This window comes from Schistocerca piceifrons, chromosome 1 (assembly GCF_021461385.2).
Source record: "Schistocerca piceifrons isolate TAMUIC-IGC-003096 chromosome 1, iqSchPice1.1, whole genome shotgun sequence".
Classification (NCBI taxonomy): Eukaryota; Metazoa; Arthropoda; class Insecta; order Orthoptera; family Acrididae; genus Schistocerca; species Schistocerca piceifrons.
The window spans coordinates 68,951,756-68,975,179 of NC_060138.1; the positions used below are offsets into that span (position 1 = coordinate 68,951,756).

General features: G+C 43.5%; 1 protein-coding gene across 1 annotated transcript in view; it reads right to left on the bottom strand.

Annotated features, from left to right (window-relative positions):
• LOC124776929 overlaps positions 1-23,424 on the bottom strand; it is a 521,086-nt gene that overhangs the window by 111,510 nt on the left and 386,152 nt on the right. The window contains exon 5 of the mRNA XM_047252187.1: positions 3,408-3,659. Coding sequence (XP_047108143.1) covers positions 3,408-3,659 — 252 coding nt within the window. The remainder of the gene's footprint in view (positions 1-3,407; positions 3,660-23,424) is intronic.

The following is a 23,424-nucleotide window of genomic DNA, read 5'->3' on the forward strand; positions in this document are numbered from 1 at the left end:
ACTAGTGCCGACATTGTGCATGCTCTGTTGCCTGTGTCTATGTGCCTGTGGCTCTGTCAGTGTGATCATGTGATGTATCTGACCCCAGGAATGTGTCAATAAAGTTTCCCCTTCCTGGGACAATGAATTCAAGGTGTTCTTATTTCAATTTCCAGGAGTGTATTACATGAATGGCCGTGTCTTTTGACTACATTGACGTAAAAGCTCAAATGTTTGACACCGCAAAGGGACTGTAGACCTTAGTACGTGACATAAATTTCAGGTTCATGTGTCAAGCCGTCTCTGAGAAAAGGGGGGTCTTAACACAGGGACAGAAAGACTGATGGGTAAAAAATGACAAAAATATTGGTTCATGTGATATAATTACAAATTAACAATTCGTGGATGTTTTCCTTTATAGAAATAATTCAAAAGCCAAGATTTCTTGAATACTGTTTACTGGGTAACCTGTTTAGACACACTTAAGGTGCCATCATCGGATGTGAATGTAGATTAACATTTATAAATCATTTGGATACAACGATACAAGAGGCAGACCAGCTGATGTATCCAAATGGTTTATAAATGTTAATCTACATTCGGATCCGATGATGGCACTTTTAGTGTGTTGAAACTGGTTATCCAGAAAACAGTATTTGAGCGATCTTGGCTTTTGAATTACGAGGTGCATTCAAGTTCTAAGGCCTCCGATTTTTTTTTTCTCCGGACTGGAAAGAGATAGAAACATGCGCATTATTTTAAAATGAGGCCGCGTTCATTGTCAATACGTCCCAGAGATGGCAGCACCGTACGACAGATGGAATTTTACCGCCAGCGGCGAGAATGAGAACTGTTTTAAATACTTAAAATGGCGACGTTTTCCTTACTTGAACAGCGTGCAATCATTCGTTTTCTGAATTTGCGTGGTGTGAAACCGATTGAAATTCATCGACAGTTGAAGGAGACATGTGGTGATGGAGTTATGGATGTGTCAAAAGTGCGTTCATGGGTGCGACAGTTTAATGAAGGCAGAACATCGTGTGACAACAAACTGAAACAACCTCGGGCTCGCACAAGCCGATCTGACGACAAGATCGAGAAAGTAGAGAGAATTATTTTGGGGGATCGCCGAATGACTGTTGAACAGATCGCCTCCAGAGTTGGCATTTCTGTGGGTTCTGTGCACACAATCCTGCATGACGACCTGAAAATGCGAAAAGTGTCATCCAGGTGGGTGCCACGAATGCTGACGGACGACCACATGGCTGACTGTGTGGCATGTTGCCAAGCAATGTTGACACGCAACGACAGCATGAATGGGACTTCCTTTTCGTCAGTTGTGACAATGGATGAGACGTGGATGCCATTTTTCAATCCAGAAACAAAGCGCCAGTCAGCTCAATGGAAGCACACAGATTCACCGCCACCAAAAAAAATTTTGGGTAACCGCCAGTGCTGAAAGAATGATGGTGTCCATGTTCCGGGACAGCGAGGGCGTAATCCTTACCCATTGCGTTCCAAAGGGCACTACGGTAACAGGTGCATCCTACGTAAATGTTTTGAAGAACAAATTCCTTCCTGCACTGCAACAAAAACGTCCGGGAAGGGCTGCGTGTGTGCTGTTTCACCAACACAACGCACCCGCACATCGAGCTAACGTTACGCAACAGTTTCTTCGTGATAACAACTTTGGAGTGATTCCTCATGCTCCCTACTCACCTGACCTGGCTCCTAGTGACTTTTGGCTTTTTCCAGCAATGAAAGACACTCTCTGTGGCCGCACATTCACCAGCCGTGCTGCTATTGCCTCAGCGATTTTCCAGTGGTCATAACAGACTCCTAAAGAAGCCTTCGCCGCTGCCATGGAATCATGGCGTCAGCGTTGTGAAAAATGTGTACGTCTGCAGGGCGATTACGTCGAGAAGCAACGCCAGTTTCATCGATTTCGAGTGAGTAGTTAGTTAGAAAAAAAAAATCGGAGGCCTTAGAACTTGAATGCACCTCGTATTTCTACAACGGAGTGATCACCCCACTAGACAATATGTGTGTTTCTTTAGCTTTACTGTGAAACCTTATCTCTTGCCAAATATCATGATTCTAAGCCAAATGGAAGTGCCCTTTGATTAGCGAATTTGCGAGTATCAAAATATGTGACATAAATGGCCGTATCTTTTGATTGCAGTGATTTAGAAGGTTAAATTTTTTACACTGCCAAGGGACCGTAGGCATTAATATGTGGTATAAATATTAGCTCGATACATCTAGCTGTTCCTGCAAAACAGGGTTTTTAACAGTGGGACAGACAGAGAGACAAACAGAGGGGCAAACAAAGTGATTCTATAAGGGTTTCGTTTTTGCTGGGTGAGGTACGGAACGCTAAAATGAAGTGGTAAATAAAAACTAAATTTTAATCAATGTTTAAATAATGTAATCACCATTGACCATTCAGGATCCTTTAAATTTTGTCAGTACTGTATAGTTCTTAGTACATAAATATAATTTATTTGAATGTATATAACTGGTGTAACTTACTACCTCTGTAGACGGCACACGATATATACAGGTGGTCCATTGATCGTGACCGGGCCAAATATCTGACGAAATAAGCATCAAACGAAAAAACTACAAAGAACGAAACTTGTCTAGCTTGAAGGGGGAAACCAGATGGCGCTATGGGTGGCCCGCTAGATGGCGGATATCAACTGCGTTTTTTAAAATAGGAACCCCCATTTTTTATTACATATTCTTGCAGTACGTAAACAAATATGAATGTTTTAGTTGGACCACTTTTTTCGCTTTGTCATAGATGACGCTGTGATAGTCCCAAACATATGGGTCACAATTTTAGACGAAGAGTTGGTAATAGGTAGGTTTTTTAAAATTAAAATCCAGAACGTAGGTATGTTTCAACCTTTTATTTCGGTTGTTCCAATGTGATACATGTACCTATGTGAACTTATCATTTCTGAGAACGCATGCTGTTACAGCGTGATTATCTGTACATACAACATTAATGTTCGTCTAAAATTTTGAGCCATATGTTTGTGACTATTACAGCGCCATCTATCACAAAGTGAAAAAAATGGTACAACTAAAACATTCATTTTTCTTTACGTACTACGCGAATATGTAATAAAAATGGGGGTTCTTATTAAAAAAAAAAGACGCAGATGATATCCGTTTGACCTATGGTAGGGCCATCTAGCGGGCAAACCATAGCGCCATCTGGTTTCCCGCTTCAAGCTAGACTAGTTTCTTTCTTTGTAGTTTTTTCGTTTGATGCTTATCTAGTGAGATATTTGGCCAAGTCACGATCAATGGACCACCCTGTATAATCATGCAAAATACTGAAAATTAAATTATGGTTGTCCAGCAGCTGGGACCGTGCACCGTTCCAGTTGTACAGCGATACAGGCGTGGGGGCGTACCTCGGCGTTGGTCCAGTTGACGGCGCACGCGCGCACGATTTCCGGGTCGCAGCGGCGCACCAGGTGGGCGGCGGCGTCGGGCAGGTAGGGGTCGACGTCGCACGGCTGGAAGCCGGCGTCCGTCAGGTTGAGCCCCCAGCGCGACGACGCCTCGTCGAAGGCGACGCACGACGCCGCCGCCGCCGACGACAGGTTGGCCTGCTGCTGCAGCAGCCCGCTGCACTCGAGGTGCGCGTTCCACACCACGACGTCCTGCGGGGAACAGGCGGACGCGGGCGTGATCAGGGCGCGCACCGGGGCAGCTGCCACTAGCTTCCGTGACAGGGCAGATAGTGGCTAGTATTTATAACAGCAATCCTCTTCCGTGCGATGCGTAGTGGCTTGCGAATAATGCATGCAAGCGTGGATGAACAGTCTCCCAGAGAATAATGGGATATCGGGACAGGAGAGAGGAGCATTGTGGCAGCTGAATCGAAAGGCTAATGAGCGTGTAAAATGTCAACCTTGTCTTTGGTGTGACTCTTCAAGAAGAACGCCAGTAACGCTCCAACCCAGATTCTTTAAAGAATCGAATTGCCATATAGACGGTGTCTCACATAAGAGTCGTCAGGCGCATCTTATCTGACGTTTCAGCAGATATTTACAATTTCGATATTGCATTATGTACCTGCAGTCGACCCACATAAATAGTCCTTATCAAGTCTTTCATGCGACGTGTAGTGCCGAAGAAACAAAATGTTTCTTAAAGAGGAATTTTACGTGCCAGATTAGTCTGTAGAGATACTCGCTTTATCGATGTGTATTAACAGGGACAGCAAAACTCGAAAAATAAACAGCAGTTCTGCAATGACTGGCAAGGAGAACACGGCACGTGCAGTAACCCGATTTTCCAGAAACTTCGCTCAGTTGAAGAGACAATATAAGCGAATACGTCTCCCTTTTTACGCATAGACACTCGACCGTTTCTGAGAAAAGTTATAGAAGTAATTTAAATGTCTTTTAGGACGTGCTCGGCTCAGCCCAATTGGTGGCAAAGGGGTTAGCATCGCGACCTGTCAATTTGTGTCCCGTGTTCTGTCCTCATTAGTGTTTTTGCCGGCCGAAGTGGCCGTGCGGTTAAAGGCGCTGCAGTCTGGAACCGCAAGACCGCTACGGTCCCAGGTTCGAATCCTGCCTCGGGCATGGATGTTTGTGATGTCCTTAGGTTAGTTAGGTTTAACTGGTTCTAAGTTCTAGGGGACTAATGACCTCAGCAGTTGAGTCCCATAGTGCTCAGAGCCATTTGAACCATTTTTTAGTGTTTTTATTTACTTTGTTGTTGTTGTTGTTGTTGTGGTCTTCAGTCCTGAGACTGGTTTGATGCAGCTCTCCATGCTACTCTATCCTGTGCAAGCTTCTTCATCTCCCAGTACCTACTACAACCTACATCCTTCTGAACCTGTTTAGTGTATTCATCTTTTGGTCTCCCTCTACGATTTTTACCCTCCACGCTGCCCTCCAATACTAAATTGGTGATCCCTTGATGCCTCAGAACATGTCCTACCAACCGATCCCTTCTTCTGGTCAAGTTGTGCCACAAACTTCTCTTCTCCCCAATCCTGTTCAATACCTCCTCATTAGTTATGTGATCTACCCATCTAATCTTCAGCATTCTTCTGTAGCACCACTTTTCGAAAGCTTCTATTCTCTTCCTGTCCGAACTATTTATCGTCCATGTTTCACTTCCATACAACGCCACACTCCATACAAATACTTTCAGAAACGACTTCCTGACACTTAAATCTGTACTCGATGTTAACAAATTTCTCTTCTTCAGAAATGCTTTCCTTGCCATTGCCAGTCTACATTTTATATCCTCTCTACTTCGACCATCATCAGTTATTTTGCTCCCCAAATAGCAAAACTCCTTTACTACTTTAAGTGTCTCATTTCCTAATCTAATTCCCTCAGCATCACTTGAGTTAATTTGACTACATTCCATTATCCTTGTTTTGCTTTTGTTGATGTTCATCTTATATCCTCCTTTCAAGACACTATCCATTCCGTTCAACTGCTCTTCCAAGTCATTTGCTGTCTCTGAGAATTACAATGTCATCGGCGAACCTCAAAGTTTTTATTTCTTCTCCATGGATTTTAATACCTACTCCGAATTTTTCTTTTGTTTCCTTTACTGCTTGCTCAATATACAGATTGAATAACATCGGGGAGAGGCTACAACCCTGTCTTACTCCCTTCCCAACAACTGCTTCCCTTTCATGTCCCTCGACTCTTATAACTGCCATCTGGTTTCTGTACAAATTGTAAATAGCCTTTCGCTCCCTGTATTTACCCCTGCCACCTTTAGAGTTTGAAAGAGAGTATTCCAGTCAACATTGTCAAAAGCTTTCTCTAAGTCTACAAATGCTAGAAGCGTAGGTTTGCCTTTCCTTAATCTTTCTTCTAAGATAAGTCGTAAGGTCAGTATTGCCTCACGTGTTCCAGTATTTCTACGGAATCCAAACTGATCTTCCCCGAGGTCGGCTTCTACTAGTTTTTCCATTCGTCTGTAAAGAATTCGTGTTAGTATTTTGCAGCTGTGGCTTATTAAACTGATTGTTCGGTAATTTTCACACCTGTCAACACCTGCTTTCTTTGGGATTGGAATTATTATATTCTTCTTGAAGTCTGGGGGTATTTCGCCTGTTTCATACATCTTGCTCACCAGATGGTAGAGTTTTGTCATGACTGGCTCTCCAAAGGCCGTCAGTAGTTCCAATGGAATGTTGTCTACTCCGGGGGCCTTGTTCCGACTCAGGTCTTTCAGTGCTCTGTCAAACTCTTCACGCTGTATCGTATCTCCCATTTCATCTTCATCTACATCCTCTTCCATATCCATATTACTGTCCTCAAGTACATCGCCCTTGTATAGACCTTCTATATACTCCTTCCACCTTTCTGCTTTCCCTTCTTTGCTTAGAACTGGGTTTCCATCTGAGCTCTTGATGTTCATACAGGTGGTTATCTTCTTTCCAAAGGTCTCTTTAATTTTCCTGTAGGCTGTATCTATCTTACCCCTAGTGAGATAAGCCTCTACATCCTTACATTTGTCCTCTAGCCATCCCTGTTTAGCCATCTTGCACTCCCCGTCGATCTCATTTTTGAGACGTTTGTGTTCCTCTTTTCCTGCTTCATTTACTGCATTTTTATATTTTCTCCTTTCATCAATTAAATTCAATATTTCTTATGTTACCCAAGGATTCGTTTAGCCCTCGTCTTTTTACCTACTTGATCCTCTGCTGCCTTCACCACTTCATCCCTCAAAGCTACATATTCTTCTTCTACTGTATTTCTTTCCCCCATTCCTGTCAATTGTTCCCTTATGCTCTCCCTGAAACTCTGTACAACCTCTGGTTCCTTCAGTTTATACAGGTCCCATCTCCTTAAATTCCCACCTTTTTGCAGTTTCTTCAGTTTTAATCTACAGGTCATAACCAATAGATTGTGGTCAGAGTCCACATCTGCCCCTGGAAATGTCTTGCAATTTAAAACCTGTTTCCTAAATCTCTGTCTTACCATTATATAATCTATCTGATACCTTTTAGTATCTCCAGGGTTCTTCCATGTATACAACCTTCTTTCATGATTCTTAAACCAAGTGTTAGCTATGATTAAGTTGTGGTCTGTGCCAAATTCTACCAGGCGGCTTCCTCTTTCATTTCTTACCCCCAATCCATATTCACCTACTACGTTTCCTTCTCTCCCTTTTCCTACTACCGACTTCCAGTCACCCATGACTATTAAATTTTCGTCACCCTTCACTATCTGAATAATTTCTTTTATCTCATCATACATTTCTTCAATTTCTTCGTCATCTGCAGAGCTAGTTGGCATATAAACTTGTACTACTGTAGTAGGGTGTGGGCTTCGTATCTATCTTGGCCACATTAATGCGTTCACGCTGCTGTTTGTAGTAGCTTACCCGCATTCCTATTTTCCTATTCATTATTAAACCTACTCCTGCATTACCCCTATTTGATTTTGTGTTTATAACCCTGTAGGCACCTGACCAGAAGTCTTGTTCCTCCTGCCACCGAACTTCACTAATTCCTGCTATATCTAACTTTAACCTATCCATTTCCCTTTTTAAATTTTCTAACCTACCTGCCCGATTAAGGGATCTGACATTCCACGCTACGATCCGTAGAACGCCAGTTTTCTTTCTCCTGATAATGACATCCTCTTGAGTAGTCCCCGCCCGGAAATCCGAATGGGGGACTATTTTACCTCCGGAATATTTTACGCAAGAGGACGCCATCATCATTTAATCATACAGTAAAGCTGCATGCCCTCGGGAAAAATTACGGCCGTAGTTTCCCCTTGCTTTCAGCCGTTCGCAGTACCAGCACAGCAAGGCCGTTTTGTTTATTGTTATAAGGCCAGATCAGTCAATCATCCAGAGTGTTGCCCTTGCAACTACTGAAAAGGCTGCTGCCCCTCTTCAGGAACCACACGTTTGTCTGGCCTCTCAACAGATACCCCTCCGTTGTGGCTGCACCTACGGTACAGCTATTTGTATCGCTGAGACACGTAAGCCTCCCCACCAACGGCAAGGTCCATGGTTCATGGGGGGAGGTTATTTATAGAATTTATTTATAGAATAAAGTTATTTACTTTATTCTATTTTATTTTTTCATATGTCTATCCATGTCCGTAGATGGTTACTAATGAATGTTTATTATCAAGTTAGGAGATTCAAGAACGTTATATTAATTGTAAAATTACAACTGGGTTTCATAATAGCTGTCATATACACTACTGGCCATTAAAATTGCTACACCACGACGATGACGTGCTACAGAAGCGAAATTTAACCTACAGGAAGAAGATGCTGTGATATGGAAATGATTCGCTTTTCAGAGCATTCACACAAGGTTGGCGCCGGTGGCGACACCTACAACGTCCTGACATTAGGAAAGTTTCCAGCCGATTTGTCATACACAAACATCAGTTGACCGGCGTTGCCTGGTGAAACGTTGTTGTAATACCTCGTGTAAGGAGGAGAAATGCGTACCATCACGTTTCCGACTTTGATAAATGTCGGATTGTAACCTATCGCGATTGCGGTTTATCGTATCGCGACATTGCTGCTCCCTTTGGTCGAGCTCCAATGACTGTTAGCAAAACATGGAATCGGTGGGTTCAGGAGGATAATACGGAACGCCATGCTGAATCCCAACGGCCTCGTATCACTAGCAGTCGAGATGACAGGCATCTTATCCGCATGGCTGTAACGGATCGTGCAGCCACGTCTCGATCACTGAGTCAACAGATGGGGACGTTTGCAAGACAACAACCATCTGCGCGAACAGTTCGACGACGTTTGCAGCAGCATGGACTATCAGCTCGGAGACCGTGGCTGCGGTTACCCTTGACGCTGCATCACAGACAGGAGCGCCTGCGATGGTGTACTCACCGAGGAACTGGGTGCACGAATGGCCAAACGTCATTTTTTCGGATTAATCCAGGTTCTGTTTACAGCATCATGATTGTCGCATCCGTGTTTGGCGACATCGCGGCGAACGCACATTGGAATCGTGTATTCGTCATCGCCATAATGGCTCGTCACAATACGCCAGTCACTACTCTTGATGAACTGTGATATCGTGTTGAAGTTGCCTGGGCAGCAGTACCTGTTCACGCCATGCAAGTTCTGTTTGACTCAATACCCAGGCGCATCAAAGCCGTTATTACGGCCAGAAGTGGTTGTTCTGGGTAATGATTCTCAGGATCTATGCACCCAAATTACGTGAAAATGTAATTGCATGTCAGTTCTAGTATAATATATTTGTCCAATGAATACCCGTTTATCATCTGAATTTCTTGTTGGTGTAGCAATTTTAATGGCCAGTAGTCTATTTATTATGTAATATACTTGCGTATGGTATTTTCATGCGTTACAGTATTTTTAAATTCTCATGTTGTTATATTTCATTCTTAGTTCTTACATTTTTTTTCTAATGTTTATTCTTCGTGAAGATTTGGTGCATTCCCTTGCACGAGACCTATCACAGAAATATTTTAACATCGAAATTCGGAACAGCGCGAGCATCGCGGCAAGGCAGGTTTACTGCACTGACATGTCTTCGTAAGAATCTCACTCTAGGAACAAACGTCGTTAACATTGCTGAAGATTTCACGCATTGACAATAATTTCGCGACGAACAAAGAGTAACAAATCGCTTTTCTGAAAACTGGCGCATGCAGTTGGTTATGAATGAAGATACGCTACAGGAATATCACCGCAAAAAGTTTCAAACAATTTTTCCATTCATTTATTGTTTTTATTTTTTAATATTCATTCACCAAACATAAAATTAGAGGACGTGTAAGGACAACGCTACTTCATTATACACGAGGAAACATTCATATAGTAATCATCTATGGGCACGTATAGTTAAATGAAGAACAAAAATAAAAACAATAATCGGATTTCGAACACTGGGCGCAAAACTATGGCACCACGTTAGTTCAAGAGTTTTATCGTAAAAGGCACACAAAATACCTCGAAAATTTTTGAGCGCCGTTTCCTCAGAAACGACGAGTATGTACGGATAAGCCGAGACACGTGTTGGCTTATTCTGGCACCTCTTCCACTGAGCGAAGTTTGTGCTAACTCGAGTTATGGCACTTGCCGTGTTCTCTTTGTCAGTAGCGCTGGCGGAAGCAGTCAGTGCGGGCCACGGTAGCGCTGCCGTTGCTAGAGCCCTCGTTATTCATCGTCTTTTACTGTCCCTATTAACACATACCGATAAAACAATTACCGCACGACGCTGATCTGGGACCGCTCTATCGAATCGGCGCGTGTAATTCCGCTTTATAAATAATTTTGTTTGTAACAGGAAACAAACCGACGGCTTCCGATGACACACTGGGCATCGCATCAAAGACGTGTTGAGCACTACTTATTTGGGATGACTACAGCTACACAGAGTAAAAACGAAATCGCAAATATCTGCTGAAACACCTGAGAAAACGCGACTGACGACTCTTGAGACAGGCACGCTGCATAAAACAGCTTCAAACACCTGATTACAAACGAGTTGAGTCGTTAAATAATTGACGATAAGCATGTAGCAGTTTTATGAGTGAAAACACAAAACCGCAATTATGTTGGTTTAGTTAGTTCTGCAATATTCACCCATAGACTAATGAAAAATGGGAACTAAATCAAGGCAAATGCAAATGAAACGATTGCAAACTAATTCCAATGAGCTACAAGAAGTTTTTTGTTTTTTTCGCAGTCTGGGCACATATATTCTGTCATAGTTTGTTATAAGTCTCTAGGCGTCCTCATTATCATAAAACACTGGATGAGTATAGTCTGAGTAAGAAAGAAGAGCTAATTTTTTACGCATCTAAATATATGATGTATATATGTCGTACAATAATCTGTTCGGTGGTATATGTTAAAACTGTGTGCAAAATATGTTGTGAAAACAGTTATCAGGGGAGAGCGTTGAGCCTTAAGGATAGTGTACGTAGGAACACGCGATATTTACAGTTTGGTGTTAAAATCTAGGGAGGAATTGCAGAATTTCATTGGCGAATGCATATAGTGACTCCCATAAGCAATTTCCAGCATTTTCGACTGCCTTTGTTGTTGTGCAGCATTTTTAAATATTTTCAGTTCTGTTCATTTAAGTGCTGTATAATGCATTAAAAGTATTTGCATGAAATTATCAATTCCTCAGTTACAGTTTCATGGTGATTAAAATTCTATGTATTTTTAAAACCAGTTATTCGGCATGTGGGTGATGAAACCATAGTTTGTTGGTCGTGCACCAACGTATACCGTGAAACATAAGAAAGTCTCCTACTACAGAACATGTGATTTTTAGAAATGAATTCAGTTTCTTTAATGTCTTAACAATTTTATTTGTCTTCAAAATGGAAATCTGAATAACTTTGTAATACCGTCTATTTCTAAATGTAACTTGTGACTGGCCTTTGATGATACTTCTACTTACACTCCTGGAAATGGAAAAAAGAACACATTGACACCGGTGTGTCAGACCCACCATACTTGCTCCGGACACTGCGAGAGGGCTGTACAAGCAATGATCACACGCACGGCACAGCGGACACACCAGGAACCGCGGTGTCGGCCGTCGAATGGCGCTAGCTGCGCAGCATTTGTGCACCGCCGCCGTCAGTGTCAGCCAGTTTGCCGCGGCATACGGAGCTCCATCGCAGTCTTTAACACTGGTAGCATGCCGCGACAGCGTGGACGTGAACCGTATGTGCAGTTGACGGACTTTGAGCGAGGGCGTATAGTGGGCATGCGGGAGGCCGGGTGGACGTACCGCCGAATTGCTCAACACGTGGGGCGTGAGGTCTCCACAGTACATCGATGTTGTCGCCAGTGGTCGGCGGAAGGTGCACGTGCCCGTCGACCTGGGACCGGACCGCAGCGACGCACGGATGCACGCCAAGACCGTAGGATCCTACGCAGTGCCGTAGGGGACCGCACCGCCACTTCCCAGCAAATTAGGGACACTGTTGCTCCTGGGGTATCGCCGAGGACCATTCGCAACCGTCTCCATGAAGCTGGGCTACGGTCCCGCACACCGTTAGGCCGTCTTCCGCTCACGCCCCAACATCGTGCAGCCTGCCTCCAGTGGTGTCGCGACAGGCGTGAATGGAGGGACGAATGGAGACGTGTCGTCTTCAGCGATGAGAGTCGCTTCTGCCTTGGTGCCAATGATGGTCGTATGCGTGTTTGGCGCCGTGCAGGTGAGCGCCACAATCAGGACTGCATACGACCGAGGCACACAGGGCCAACACCCGGCATCATGGTGTGGGGACCGATCTCCTACACTGGCCGTACACCACTGGTGATCGTCGAGGGGACACTGAATAGTGCACGGTACATCCAAACCGTCATCGAACCCATCGTTCTACCATTCCTAGACCGGCAAGGGAACTTGCTGTTCCAACAGGACAATGCACGTCCGCATGTATCCCGTGCCACCCAACGTGCTCTAGAAGGTGTAAGTCAACTACCCTGGCCAGCAAGATCTCCGGATCTGTCCCCCATTGAGCATGTTTGGGACTGGATGAAGCGTCGTCTCACGCGGTCTGCACGTCCAGCACGAACGCTGGTCCAACCGAGGCGCCAGGTGGAAATGGCATGGCAAGCCGTTCCACAGGACTACATCCAGCATCTCTACGATCGTCTCCATGGGAGAATAGCAGCCTGCATTGCTGCGAAAGGTGGATATACACTGTACTAGTGCCGACATTGTGCATGCTCTGTTGCCTGTGTCTATGTGCCTGTGGTTCTGTCAGTGTGATCATGTGATGTATCTGACCCCAGGAATGTGTCAATAAAGTTTCCCCTTCCTGGGACAATGAATTCACGGTGTTCTTATTTCAATTTCCAGGAGTGTATTTTGATTCCACTTACTAACTATTGGTATGTAGTAGTATATCGGTGAAACATATAGACTACAAAATACAGTTCTGACAAGATCTTCTCGCCTGCGACTTCAGTAGAATATTTGCTCCTAGATACATGTACTCTGGAACATTTTTTTTACATTTGGAAAAGCCTTACTTACGCAGAGTAATTTTTGTAATTTCGGAAAAAGATTGTAACACATAAAAAGTAAATGCCAGATTTTAATGGGGGAATAGTGGAATAGGAGCATATATTAAACTTCTATTACGGAGCTGGCTTCAGGTGAAAGACTGAAAATTGTTCTAAGGTACAACACTCTCCATTAGTAAAAAAGTAATAAATTGAAACATTATGTCTGTGCTGAAGTTTTACTGCAAGAACAGCGGAAATGCAGTAAGCTATAAAATTTTTTCCTCTGAGGTTCTGTGTGGGAGGAGGGAGGGGCAGCGAGAAAGGTTTCGAAATGGCTCGAAATTATGTATAAAGTTTGTCTGAAAACACTAAAGGCACTCTTTACCAAATACTAGATAACGGTTGCCTAGGTAATTCACGAGCAGCTCTCTACGCTGCCTTACTCAAAACGTATACTCGTTTCCAGCTTTAATATTTCACTTATCGTGTTAAAACACTAATGTAAGATTACAACTCATAACGAGTAGATTGTGATAGTATTTTACATATTTAAATTCGGCCAATAATTATACGCAAAACTGAAATTGAAATTTTTGTTGCACCTGGAAGTTGTTACACAGGTAGCCAGGAACTGGTATTGGGTGGCCGGGTGGCCGGTTAGCAGTTTAGTAATATTGTACATCACACAGTGCACATTTTGCTAAAAGTGGTTTCGTATCAAATGACCACCCGAGGGTCTGAAAAATAATCAAAAGAAAAAATTTAAAAATAAAAACTGTCAAATGTTTTATGAAGTGATTTATCTAAACGTAAGAAGTGAAATAGATTAGAGAAACATTTGACGTGCCTTTGAATGTTGCTCGAAATTATGAACAGCAAATGAGGTGCCGATTGAGAACGCGCTTCTATTACTCACAAATAGTCAGGGTGAACCTGGACCTTTGTTCTGTTGCTCGGTGTAGTCACCTCTTAGTCTTCTCAAATTCATCCGATTTTTATAGAGGTCGGATGACAATCACGAAGCATTGTATCCTTGTGTTTCGACAGCTAAATCTTTAACGTAATTTTTTTAATGGGTAGATATATCACCGCATTATAACTGGTTGCCATATATTTTAGTATGTGTTTTAACGTAATGAGCATATCTTAATATTGTTCCTAAGTATTTTTCGGATTCGATGATGGTACAATAACCCGAAACTAATTATCATTTGTAATAAAAGTCGCCGCTCTGTGACTGAAATAAAACAAAAATTAAAAAACTTCACTGACTGAAAAAAAAGTTACGCACCTGCAAGGTAAGTCTGATGTGTATGTAATTTATTACACTTATAACTATCAGCTATTCTGTAAACGATTAAAATTGTGATGATCGGTACTCGTCAGATTACACCAATGGCTGGACGCCAAATGAGGCCGAGCTGCTGAATCGCCATATAACGAGTCTGATACAATTCGTCTCTACATCTACATCTACGTGATTACTCTGCTATTCACAATAAAGTGCCTGGCAGAAGGTTGAATGAACCACCTTCATGCTGTCTCTCTACCGTTCCACTCTCGAACGACACGCGGGAAAAACGAGCACTTAAATTTTTCTGTGAGAGCTCTGATTTCTCTTCTTTTGTTGTAATGATCATTTATCCCTACGTAGGTGGGTGCCAACAGAACGTTTTCGCAATCGTAGGAGAAAGCAGTTAACAGTAAACAACACAGAGGATTGTGTTTGGTGACGCGCCGTATCCGTGAGCGATGAATAGCGGAAGGGCGACACAGTATCATTTTCGGTGGTACCAAGGGAGATGACGCAAGGTGGCATTATTTTGGAGAGACACACCCACCTTACTTATAACTTTATGGTATGGGGAGCCACTGAGTGTGATTTTAAACCATAACCGGTATTGATTCAGAAAACCTCTGACATTACAGGTGCATTTTGAAAAGTAGGGAAGCACAGCTCTTAAGTGTCTGAAGAACTTCATAATTTACAACCACGAGCTGCTGTTAAAATTTCTTTCTTGAGCAACAAGTTTGTTTCACAACAGTGACGCCATTGATTTTATATCACCTACTACGACGTTGTAAGTGATTTATGTACCTAATGATGGTCTCTGACTGGAACTGGTTGTTCAATAAAGAAATTTTAACAGCAGATTTTGACGGTAAATCGTGAACTTCTTCAGGTACAGCAGTACGTCACAGTCGAGTATCTCATACAACGCTGCGTCCTCATGTTTTACCTCTCATGAGACAGCATCTCGGCACCCAGGGCTAGTTAAGATCCAATTCAACAAGTAGCCGCTTCAGGTGCCAAGCTGAGAAGGGCGCCTGGCGTCCCAAGTGCAATATTTGTTTATAAGATGTATCGTAATTAGTAGAGTAAACTCACACCGGTGAAAGTTACAATAGCAGGAGCAAACACGTTCTGCCAAACATAAGTCCACAATCGAGCCGTTTGCGAGATGATTACGAGAATGTGATTATGAGCCAGCACTCACTTGTGTGTCATTTATTGTCCTTGTTAGTACAAATTTATTTGAAATTCAAAAAATTTTGATTAAGTTCCCATCTAATTGCACTCATATTTCACACGAGGCCTACCTTAGCAATGCTGAAGCACACAATAGTAAGGGGTAAAAATTAGAAAATTTTATTAAAATTCATTCTCACTGCCACAGGCAAACTCAAATCATGCTAGAGACAGAGGGGGAAACAGAAAGCGAGCCAGTATGGTGCACTGGGTCAGGTCGTCGAAACATTACGACACTGTCTGCCGAGTGAAGATATGCATTGTGACAGAAAACCAAATGAAGCGAGACACGCACATTCCTTAACTCGTAAGACATGCTGCAAGAAACTCTCTTCCACAAGAGCACAGAACTAGGGTCCGACACAGCAGTTAACGGTCTGATATGTGAATATAGCAGAACAGGGAGGACACAAGTGGTCAACACGAACCGAACGGTCATAAACTCACAGCAGCTCCCTTTAAGTACCACCACACTCCAGCTCTCTTCTTGATTTGATCGTTCGGATTTATGGCATTCACAATACTAATTCTCAATTCTATAATTATGATACTGCAGTGAATCTATGTCCTAGATGCCCCATCAAAGTCTATGAACTAGCTGAAGATGTACCCGAGAGGACGGTCTCCACCTGATGAACGTCCTGCTGCTCGCTGCCTACCATTTACTGATGGAGAAACTGACTGTCTTTCGACAACGCCATATCGCACGGTGCTGCCAGCAGTGAACCTTAGTGCGGAAGCCAGCAGCAGGGATTTTTGGGGTCCATGTTCCTGTTCAACACTCAGGCGCCTCCGGGTGCTGAAACCCACCAGGGGCAGGGGGGAGATCAACCAACCTCACGACTACCGACACCACCTACGTCGCTTGATGTTCCATCAAGGGCTGGTGTAGAATTCGCAGTGAGAACGAGTGCACTCCAGCAGCCAGCGCAAGTTCACTTCGTACTGTTCAGTGGCCGCCTCTATTCGCCGGCAACCCGCCATGGCGTCGAGATCGCTAAATCTCGCCTGAGTGTGCAACCGCTGAGCCGGCTGGACAGACGTCAGCATGAATGCAACACCAGTTACAGCCGAATGAGCAATACCCGAGGCTAATGCAGAATAATGACGACTTGTAAACATTGTGAGTAAATGGTTGAACTCTAATAATGTTTTACTAGCGTCGTTAACGCTTCACAGGTTCCCAACAGCTATTCAGGCTTCAAGCAGAGGTGTCTCGGATCGGCCCCTCCATAGCAAGAAATGAAATACTGCTTCAGCACGTTACGTGTTACAATATACTGCTCATTCACGCCTTTTAAAGGAGATGTTCAATGACTCGTCCTAACATTTGAATGGCATACGCTGACGTCACTGTAGTGAGTTAAGAATTCTTTCAACTACCTCTGGAACACCCTGTAAATCTTCAGTGGATTGTCATTTCACTGCTCCAGTTCTTCAACCATATCAGCGGGAGAGCCGTACACTTCACTTTTCAGACGTTCATAGGTTGTGACAAACAAGACCATTGAGGTTAGGCGATATTTGAGGCCGAGGTACTGACTGCGCAACCTATCCATCTGGAACCGTACTCACGAATGAGATATCGTCTTACATCAGCTACAGAACGTGCCGGTGCCTCATCGTTACAGCTGGAGAAAGACAACGACTGTGGTTTATGCACTACGGCGCACCAGCCCATTTTCCACAACTTGTGCGACTGTCCTCACTGCAACATTCCATGGACGATGGAATGGTCGAGGGGGTCTGGTAGCATGGCATCTCCATTCAAGGGACCTGAATCTGTTGGATTCTGGCTATGGGCGACAGTTCAAGGTATTGATGCATGCCAAAGTCATCGACAATGTGCGGACGTTACAGGAGCGTGTGACCAATCTATGTGACGCAATCCGAATGAAGCCAGGTGTAACTACTGTATCTCCCCAGGCTGCTGCCTGTGACACGCCATACAGGCGTGTATTGCGGGTTGCCGCAACTCACGTTCGCTAGCTACGCTACCCTCAGGAGACAGACGGGAACAGTCCCGCGACAGTAGAAACACGCCGGGTTGGTTTAGATCGGCCCTCCAGCAGCTGCTACGACACCACGTGACACCAGCTTCGCCACTAGTGGCTCGATTATCACAGTAGACGGTGCTGCAACCACGGACACCATTTCTCTTTCATGAAATCCTGTGCCGCTGAACGCCGTGCAGGTATCCTTTCGACAGGAGGGTATTTAGGCCACCATCCGGCTACTCTACAGCACAGAGTAATCTTTGTCTGTGTCTACAGCCAATTCATACACCGGGATTAACGCCAGTCGCACCTAGCAGCCCATCAATTGGAGTTCGCATCGTAGAGCTGAACGAGGAGCATCGTACTGCAGCGTCCATCATCGGGAATCCCACTGGTCGCTGTCGATCACGGTCTCACGGACTTCGTCCATCCACGAGTAATTAACCCCTCACTGCCGATAACCGCCACACGGACCTCATCCCTTTAAGAACATACCAGCGCAGTAGTACTGACTGAGTTTTCGATCTGATCCAAGTAGTTCGACTCACATTCCAAGAAACTGTGCTAGTGTTTTGTTTTTTTAATATTAGACTTAATAATCGTATAATTGTTCTTTGCTGCCTGGGAACATGAATTTTAGCATCCTGTTCCCCTCGATCACTAATAAAAAAATTATGAAGAGCTTGATGAAATGCTTGACGATCAGCTGTACTACTGAAAATTTAAGCATCAACCGGTTTCGGTCTTATACTATCAACGGATATCTGTCCAAAGTTACAAACATAGATAAATATAGTAGAAATATGTTAAAAAATTACAAAGAAGTGCAAAACGAACGTGAATACTTACAAGGTTATAAACAGCTCGAGTAAATACTGAGTTTAACGTCCCGTCCACATCGAGGTCATTAGAGGAAGTAAATACAGAGTGATTACAATTAAAGTTAAACTTTCAAACCACTGCAGAAATAACACCACTGATCAGAATGACGTCAAATTGCAACGGAATATTATCGGAGAAGGGGGAAAACGTATGGTAGAACAAAACTAAATAGTTACAAAATGTAGCAGTAGATGGTGCTGTGAGCATCATAATTTAGTAGTGGTCGACAACAAATGACAAATGAATCGTACAACAATGCCTAAGGTGTACGTTTGACTTTAAACAAACTGTACTACTCAGTGTGCATGGGTGTACAGGTGTGATACTGTTAGTTACGTAAGCCCATCCACCACGGCAAGGCCACATCACATCAGATGGGCAAAATCGGTTTTTAATTGTCCTGAGGTCAAAAACCCGCATAAAAAGCATCAATCACATCGGTTTTTAAATGTCCTGAGGCCAAAAACCGCATAAAAATCATAAATCCAAATCAAATAGGATTATTAATTTCCGTGTGACTGGTGCAAAACATGTTCAATGTGCTGTCCACCGTTTCCTGCAACAAGTTGAAATCGAGAAACAGCATGTTCCACAACTGGTCAGGTTCAGAATGTGTTGCATAGTGCGTGCCTTCAATGCAGCCAAGTTCGCAGTCCGAACACAGAACACAACATCTTACAGATAGCCCCACAGCCAGAAGTCACACGGACTAAGGTCAGGTGATCAGGACGGCCAGGCTGTAGGGAAACGCGGGCTGATAATTCTAGCATTTCCGAAATGGCACTTCAGCAGCTGCTTAACTGGATTTGCAATGTGCAGAGGTGCGCCATTTGCAGAGAAATGATCCCATCCACACACCTACGCTGTTAGAGAGCTGGAATGACGTGATTGTCCAGAAGACACTCATAACGCTTACCAGTGACGGTACAGGTAACAGGACCGGAAGCGGCTGTCTCTCCCAAAAAATATGGCCCTATGATAAATGATGCCGTAAACCCGCACAACACAGTGACCTTTTTAGGATAAAGTGGTGCTGGTTGATTTGCGTGTGGATTTTCCGTAGCCCATATTCGACAATTCTGTGTATTGTCTTTTCCTGTCAGATGGACGTGGGCTTCGTCTGTCCACAAAAACTTCCACTGCCGATCATTTCCCTCTTCCATCCGAGCAAGAAATTTTAAAGCAAAGGTCTCTCTTGCTGGCAGGTCAACAAGAAACAACTCGTGCATATGGGTAATTTTGAATGGATAGCAAAGGATGTTTCGTAGGATTTTACGCATCGTGCTCACGGGTATGTCCAGTGTTCGGACAATTCTCGGTGCATTTCACATTTGCACACCACAATTCGCCCCCCCCCCCCCCCCCCCGGCCGGCCGGTGTGGCCAAGCGGTTAAAGACGCTACAGACTGGAACCGCGTGACCGCTACGGTCGTGGGTTCGAATCCTGCCTCGGGCATGGATGTGTGTGATGTCCTTAGGTTAGTTAGGTTTAAGTAGTTCTAAGTTCTAGGGGACTGATGACCTTAGAAGTTAAGTCCCATAGTGCTCAGAGCCATTTGAACCATTTTTTTTTGTCTCCCCTCGCATTTCTGTGGCCACTGCTTCCACTGACGCCGAATCAGTTCGTTTCCTCCCTCTACCAGGTTGCACACCAAAAGAACACGTCTTTTCTAATTTCCGAATTTCCGAATCATTTTCTCCGGACCTGCGGCAGTCATTGGACCAACGCCTTTTTTTTTCAAAGTGTCGGGAACTTCTGCAGAGCGACATGTGCATAGTGATCATTCTTGTAATACAGCTTTATAAGGAGAGCGCGATCCTGCATTGAGACAGTCATGGCGAATGTCGCAAACGCGAAAGAAGGAAAAGCCGTATGCGCGACGTGTTTATACCAACTTCAGTGGGTCGTGCGCATGAGAGGTGTTTTCATTTGCGTATTATGACACATGCAGCGCCATCTATCGATCAATTTTCACACTATTTTTTTTCTTCTGCCATGCGTTTTCCCTCTTCTCCGATAATATTCCGTTGCAATTTGACGTCATTAAGACCAGTTTTTAAAGTTTAACTTAAATTATAATCACCCTGTACATCTCTTAGTCATTATTTGATAGTGCATGCATCTCAGCGGTTGTAATATGCAATAAATTCCAGTATAGTAAGTTCTATACAGGATATTTAAGGGCGCACTCAATACTGACATCAGTTAATAGTACAGTATAGACACTATTGAGAAGGCTAGAGACGTAAGTACCATCCTGTAGGTCGGAGACATTCACAAAACCTTTTCATGATATGATATAAAATATATCGATTATGAGTTAACAACTGATTGGAGGAGATGTGATTATCTTCGGCCATCTTCTTTGGTAGGTTCTCATTTAAACAGAAAGTGGAAAAAAACGAAGTTTCCATTACAATGACAGAGAAACATCCATCCTACAGGAACAAGGTACAAATTTCTGCAACACACAAATGCTAAACAGCAGGATAATCATTGTGTAATATTGCATGAGGTGTATAAAAATGAACATATTTCACAAAATAAACGCAATGTAAATAGTATTCATAACATAAAGTAGATTTAAAAATAAAGTGCTTGAAAATAGTTACAAATTGTGAGCTACCTTTTATTTAAATTCTAGTTACATTAATAAACCATTACCATAAGGTAACGACTATGTATGTAACTAAGATGTAAATGAATGGTATCTGACAATTTGCACCTATTTTATGTGTTTCATTTTTTAACCTATTTTATGCTATGAACATCATTTACATTATGTTTATGTTGCGATTGATGTAGTTTTTACAGATCTCATGTATTATTATGCAACCATTTTGCTACTGTTTACCATGTGCATATTGCAGAAATTTGTACCTTGCTCCTCTAGGATGGATGTTTCTTTATCTTTGTAAGGGCAACTTCGTTTACCACTTTCTGTTTACATGAGAAACCACCAAAAACGCCAAACATAATCACTTCCTTCAATCAGTTTCTAACTCATGATTGATATGCTTTATACAATATCATGAAAAAATTTACTGATGGTCTTCGACCAACTCTTCAGAGTTTGTACCATGTTGGTACATACGTTTGTAGCCTTTTCAGTAGTTGTATATACTGCTCTATTAACTGAAGTCACTATTGAGTTCGCCCGTAAATGTCCTGTGTAGAACTTTCTATACTGAAATTTATTACATATTATAACTCCTGAGATGTATCCGCTGTTAGATAACGACATGAGCTAGGTATTTACTCGAAATTGTTTAACGTTGTGAGTATTCACCTTCCTTTTGTTGCTCTTTCTAATTCCTTTATAAATTTCTGTGTACTTTATTTGTCTGTGTTTGTACGTTTGAATAGGTGTCCGTTGATGATTGTCTAAGACAGAAACAGCTGATGCCTAAGGTTTTCAATAAAACAGCTAATGGTCAGTTATTTAACGGCTGTTTACAGTCACCTAACAAAAATGTTCAAACTTGAGAAGAAGGGCCGAAGGATGTGGTAACAACATGCAGCCTGCCTATACACGGAGGTGACAAAAATTGTAGGATACCTGCTCTCCTTTCCCCTGGCGTAGTGCAGCAACTCGATGTGGCATGGACCCAACAAGTCGTTGGAAGTCCCCTGCACAAATATTGAACCGTTATGTCTCCACAGGCGCCCATAACTGCGAAAGTGTTTCTAGTGCAGGACTTAGAGCATGAACTGACCTTTCGACTACGTCCCATAAATGTTCGATGGGATTCATGTCAAGCGATTCGGGTGGCCAAATCATTCGATCGGACTGTACAGAATGTTCAGATCAATGGCAAATAACGGTGGCCCGGTGACATGGCGCATTGTCATCCATAAAAATTCCATCGTTGTTTGAGAAGATGAAGTCTACAGATGGCTCCAAATGATCTCCAAGTAGATAACTACTTCTTGTCAATGATCGGTTCAGTTGAACCACAGTACCCAGTCCATTCCATGTAAGCAGAGCCCACACAATTATGGAGTCACACCCATCTTGCATAGTGCCTTGTTGACAACTTGGATCCATGGCTTCATGGGGACTGTGCCACAGTCGAACCCTACCATCAGCTCTTTACATCTGAAATTGGGACTCTTATGACCAGGCCACGGTTTTCGAATCGTCTATAGTCCAAACGATATGGTCACGAGCCCAGGAAAGACGCTGCAGGCGATGTCGTGCTATTGGCAAAGACAGTCACGTCGGTTGTCTGCCGGCATAGCCAAATTTCGCCTCACTGTCATAACAAATGCACGTCCGTCATACGTCCCTCATTGGTTTCTGCGGTAATTTCACGCAGTGTTACTTGTCAACTCTACGCAAACGCCACTGTTTTCGGTCTTTAAGTTACGGCCGTCGGCCACTGCGTTCGGGAGAGGTAATGCTTAAAATTTGGTATTCTGGGCACACTCTTGACGCTTTGCATCTCGGAATATTGAATTTTCTAACCGTTTCCGAAATGGAATGTTCCATACGTCTCGCTCCAACTACCATTCCGCGTTCAGAGTCTGTCAATTCCCGTCGCGTAGCCACAATCATGTCGGAAACCCTGTCACATGAATCAAAAAATGGCTCTGAGCACTATAGGACTTAACATCTGAGGTCATCAGTCCCCTAGAACTTAGAACTACTTAAACCGAACTAACCTAAGGACATCACACACATCCATGCATGAGGCAGGATTCGAACCTACGACCGTAGCAGTCGCGCGGTTCCGGACTGAAGCGCGTAGAACCGCACATGAATCACTACAAGTAAAATCTCCGCCAACGAACGGCCCTCTAATAGCTTGTGTACTCGATCTGCATATGTGTAGACTGCTATCCCTAGACTTGACACCTCAATGTATTTGACGCAGTCGGAATAGAGCCAGGTGAATTTGAAAGTGTGTGTGACTCGCTGTACTGCTTCCCAGGTTGTTGCCTGCTACACACCACCAGCCTACAGGTGTGTATTGCGGGTTGCCGAAGCTCAGGTTCGCTAGCTACGCTGCCCTCAGAGCCTCGACAGTAAAAGT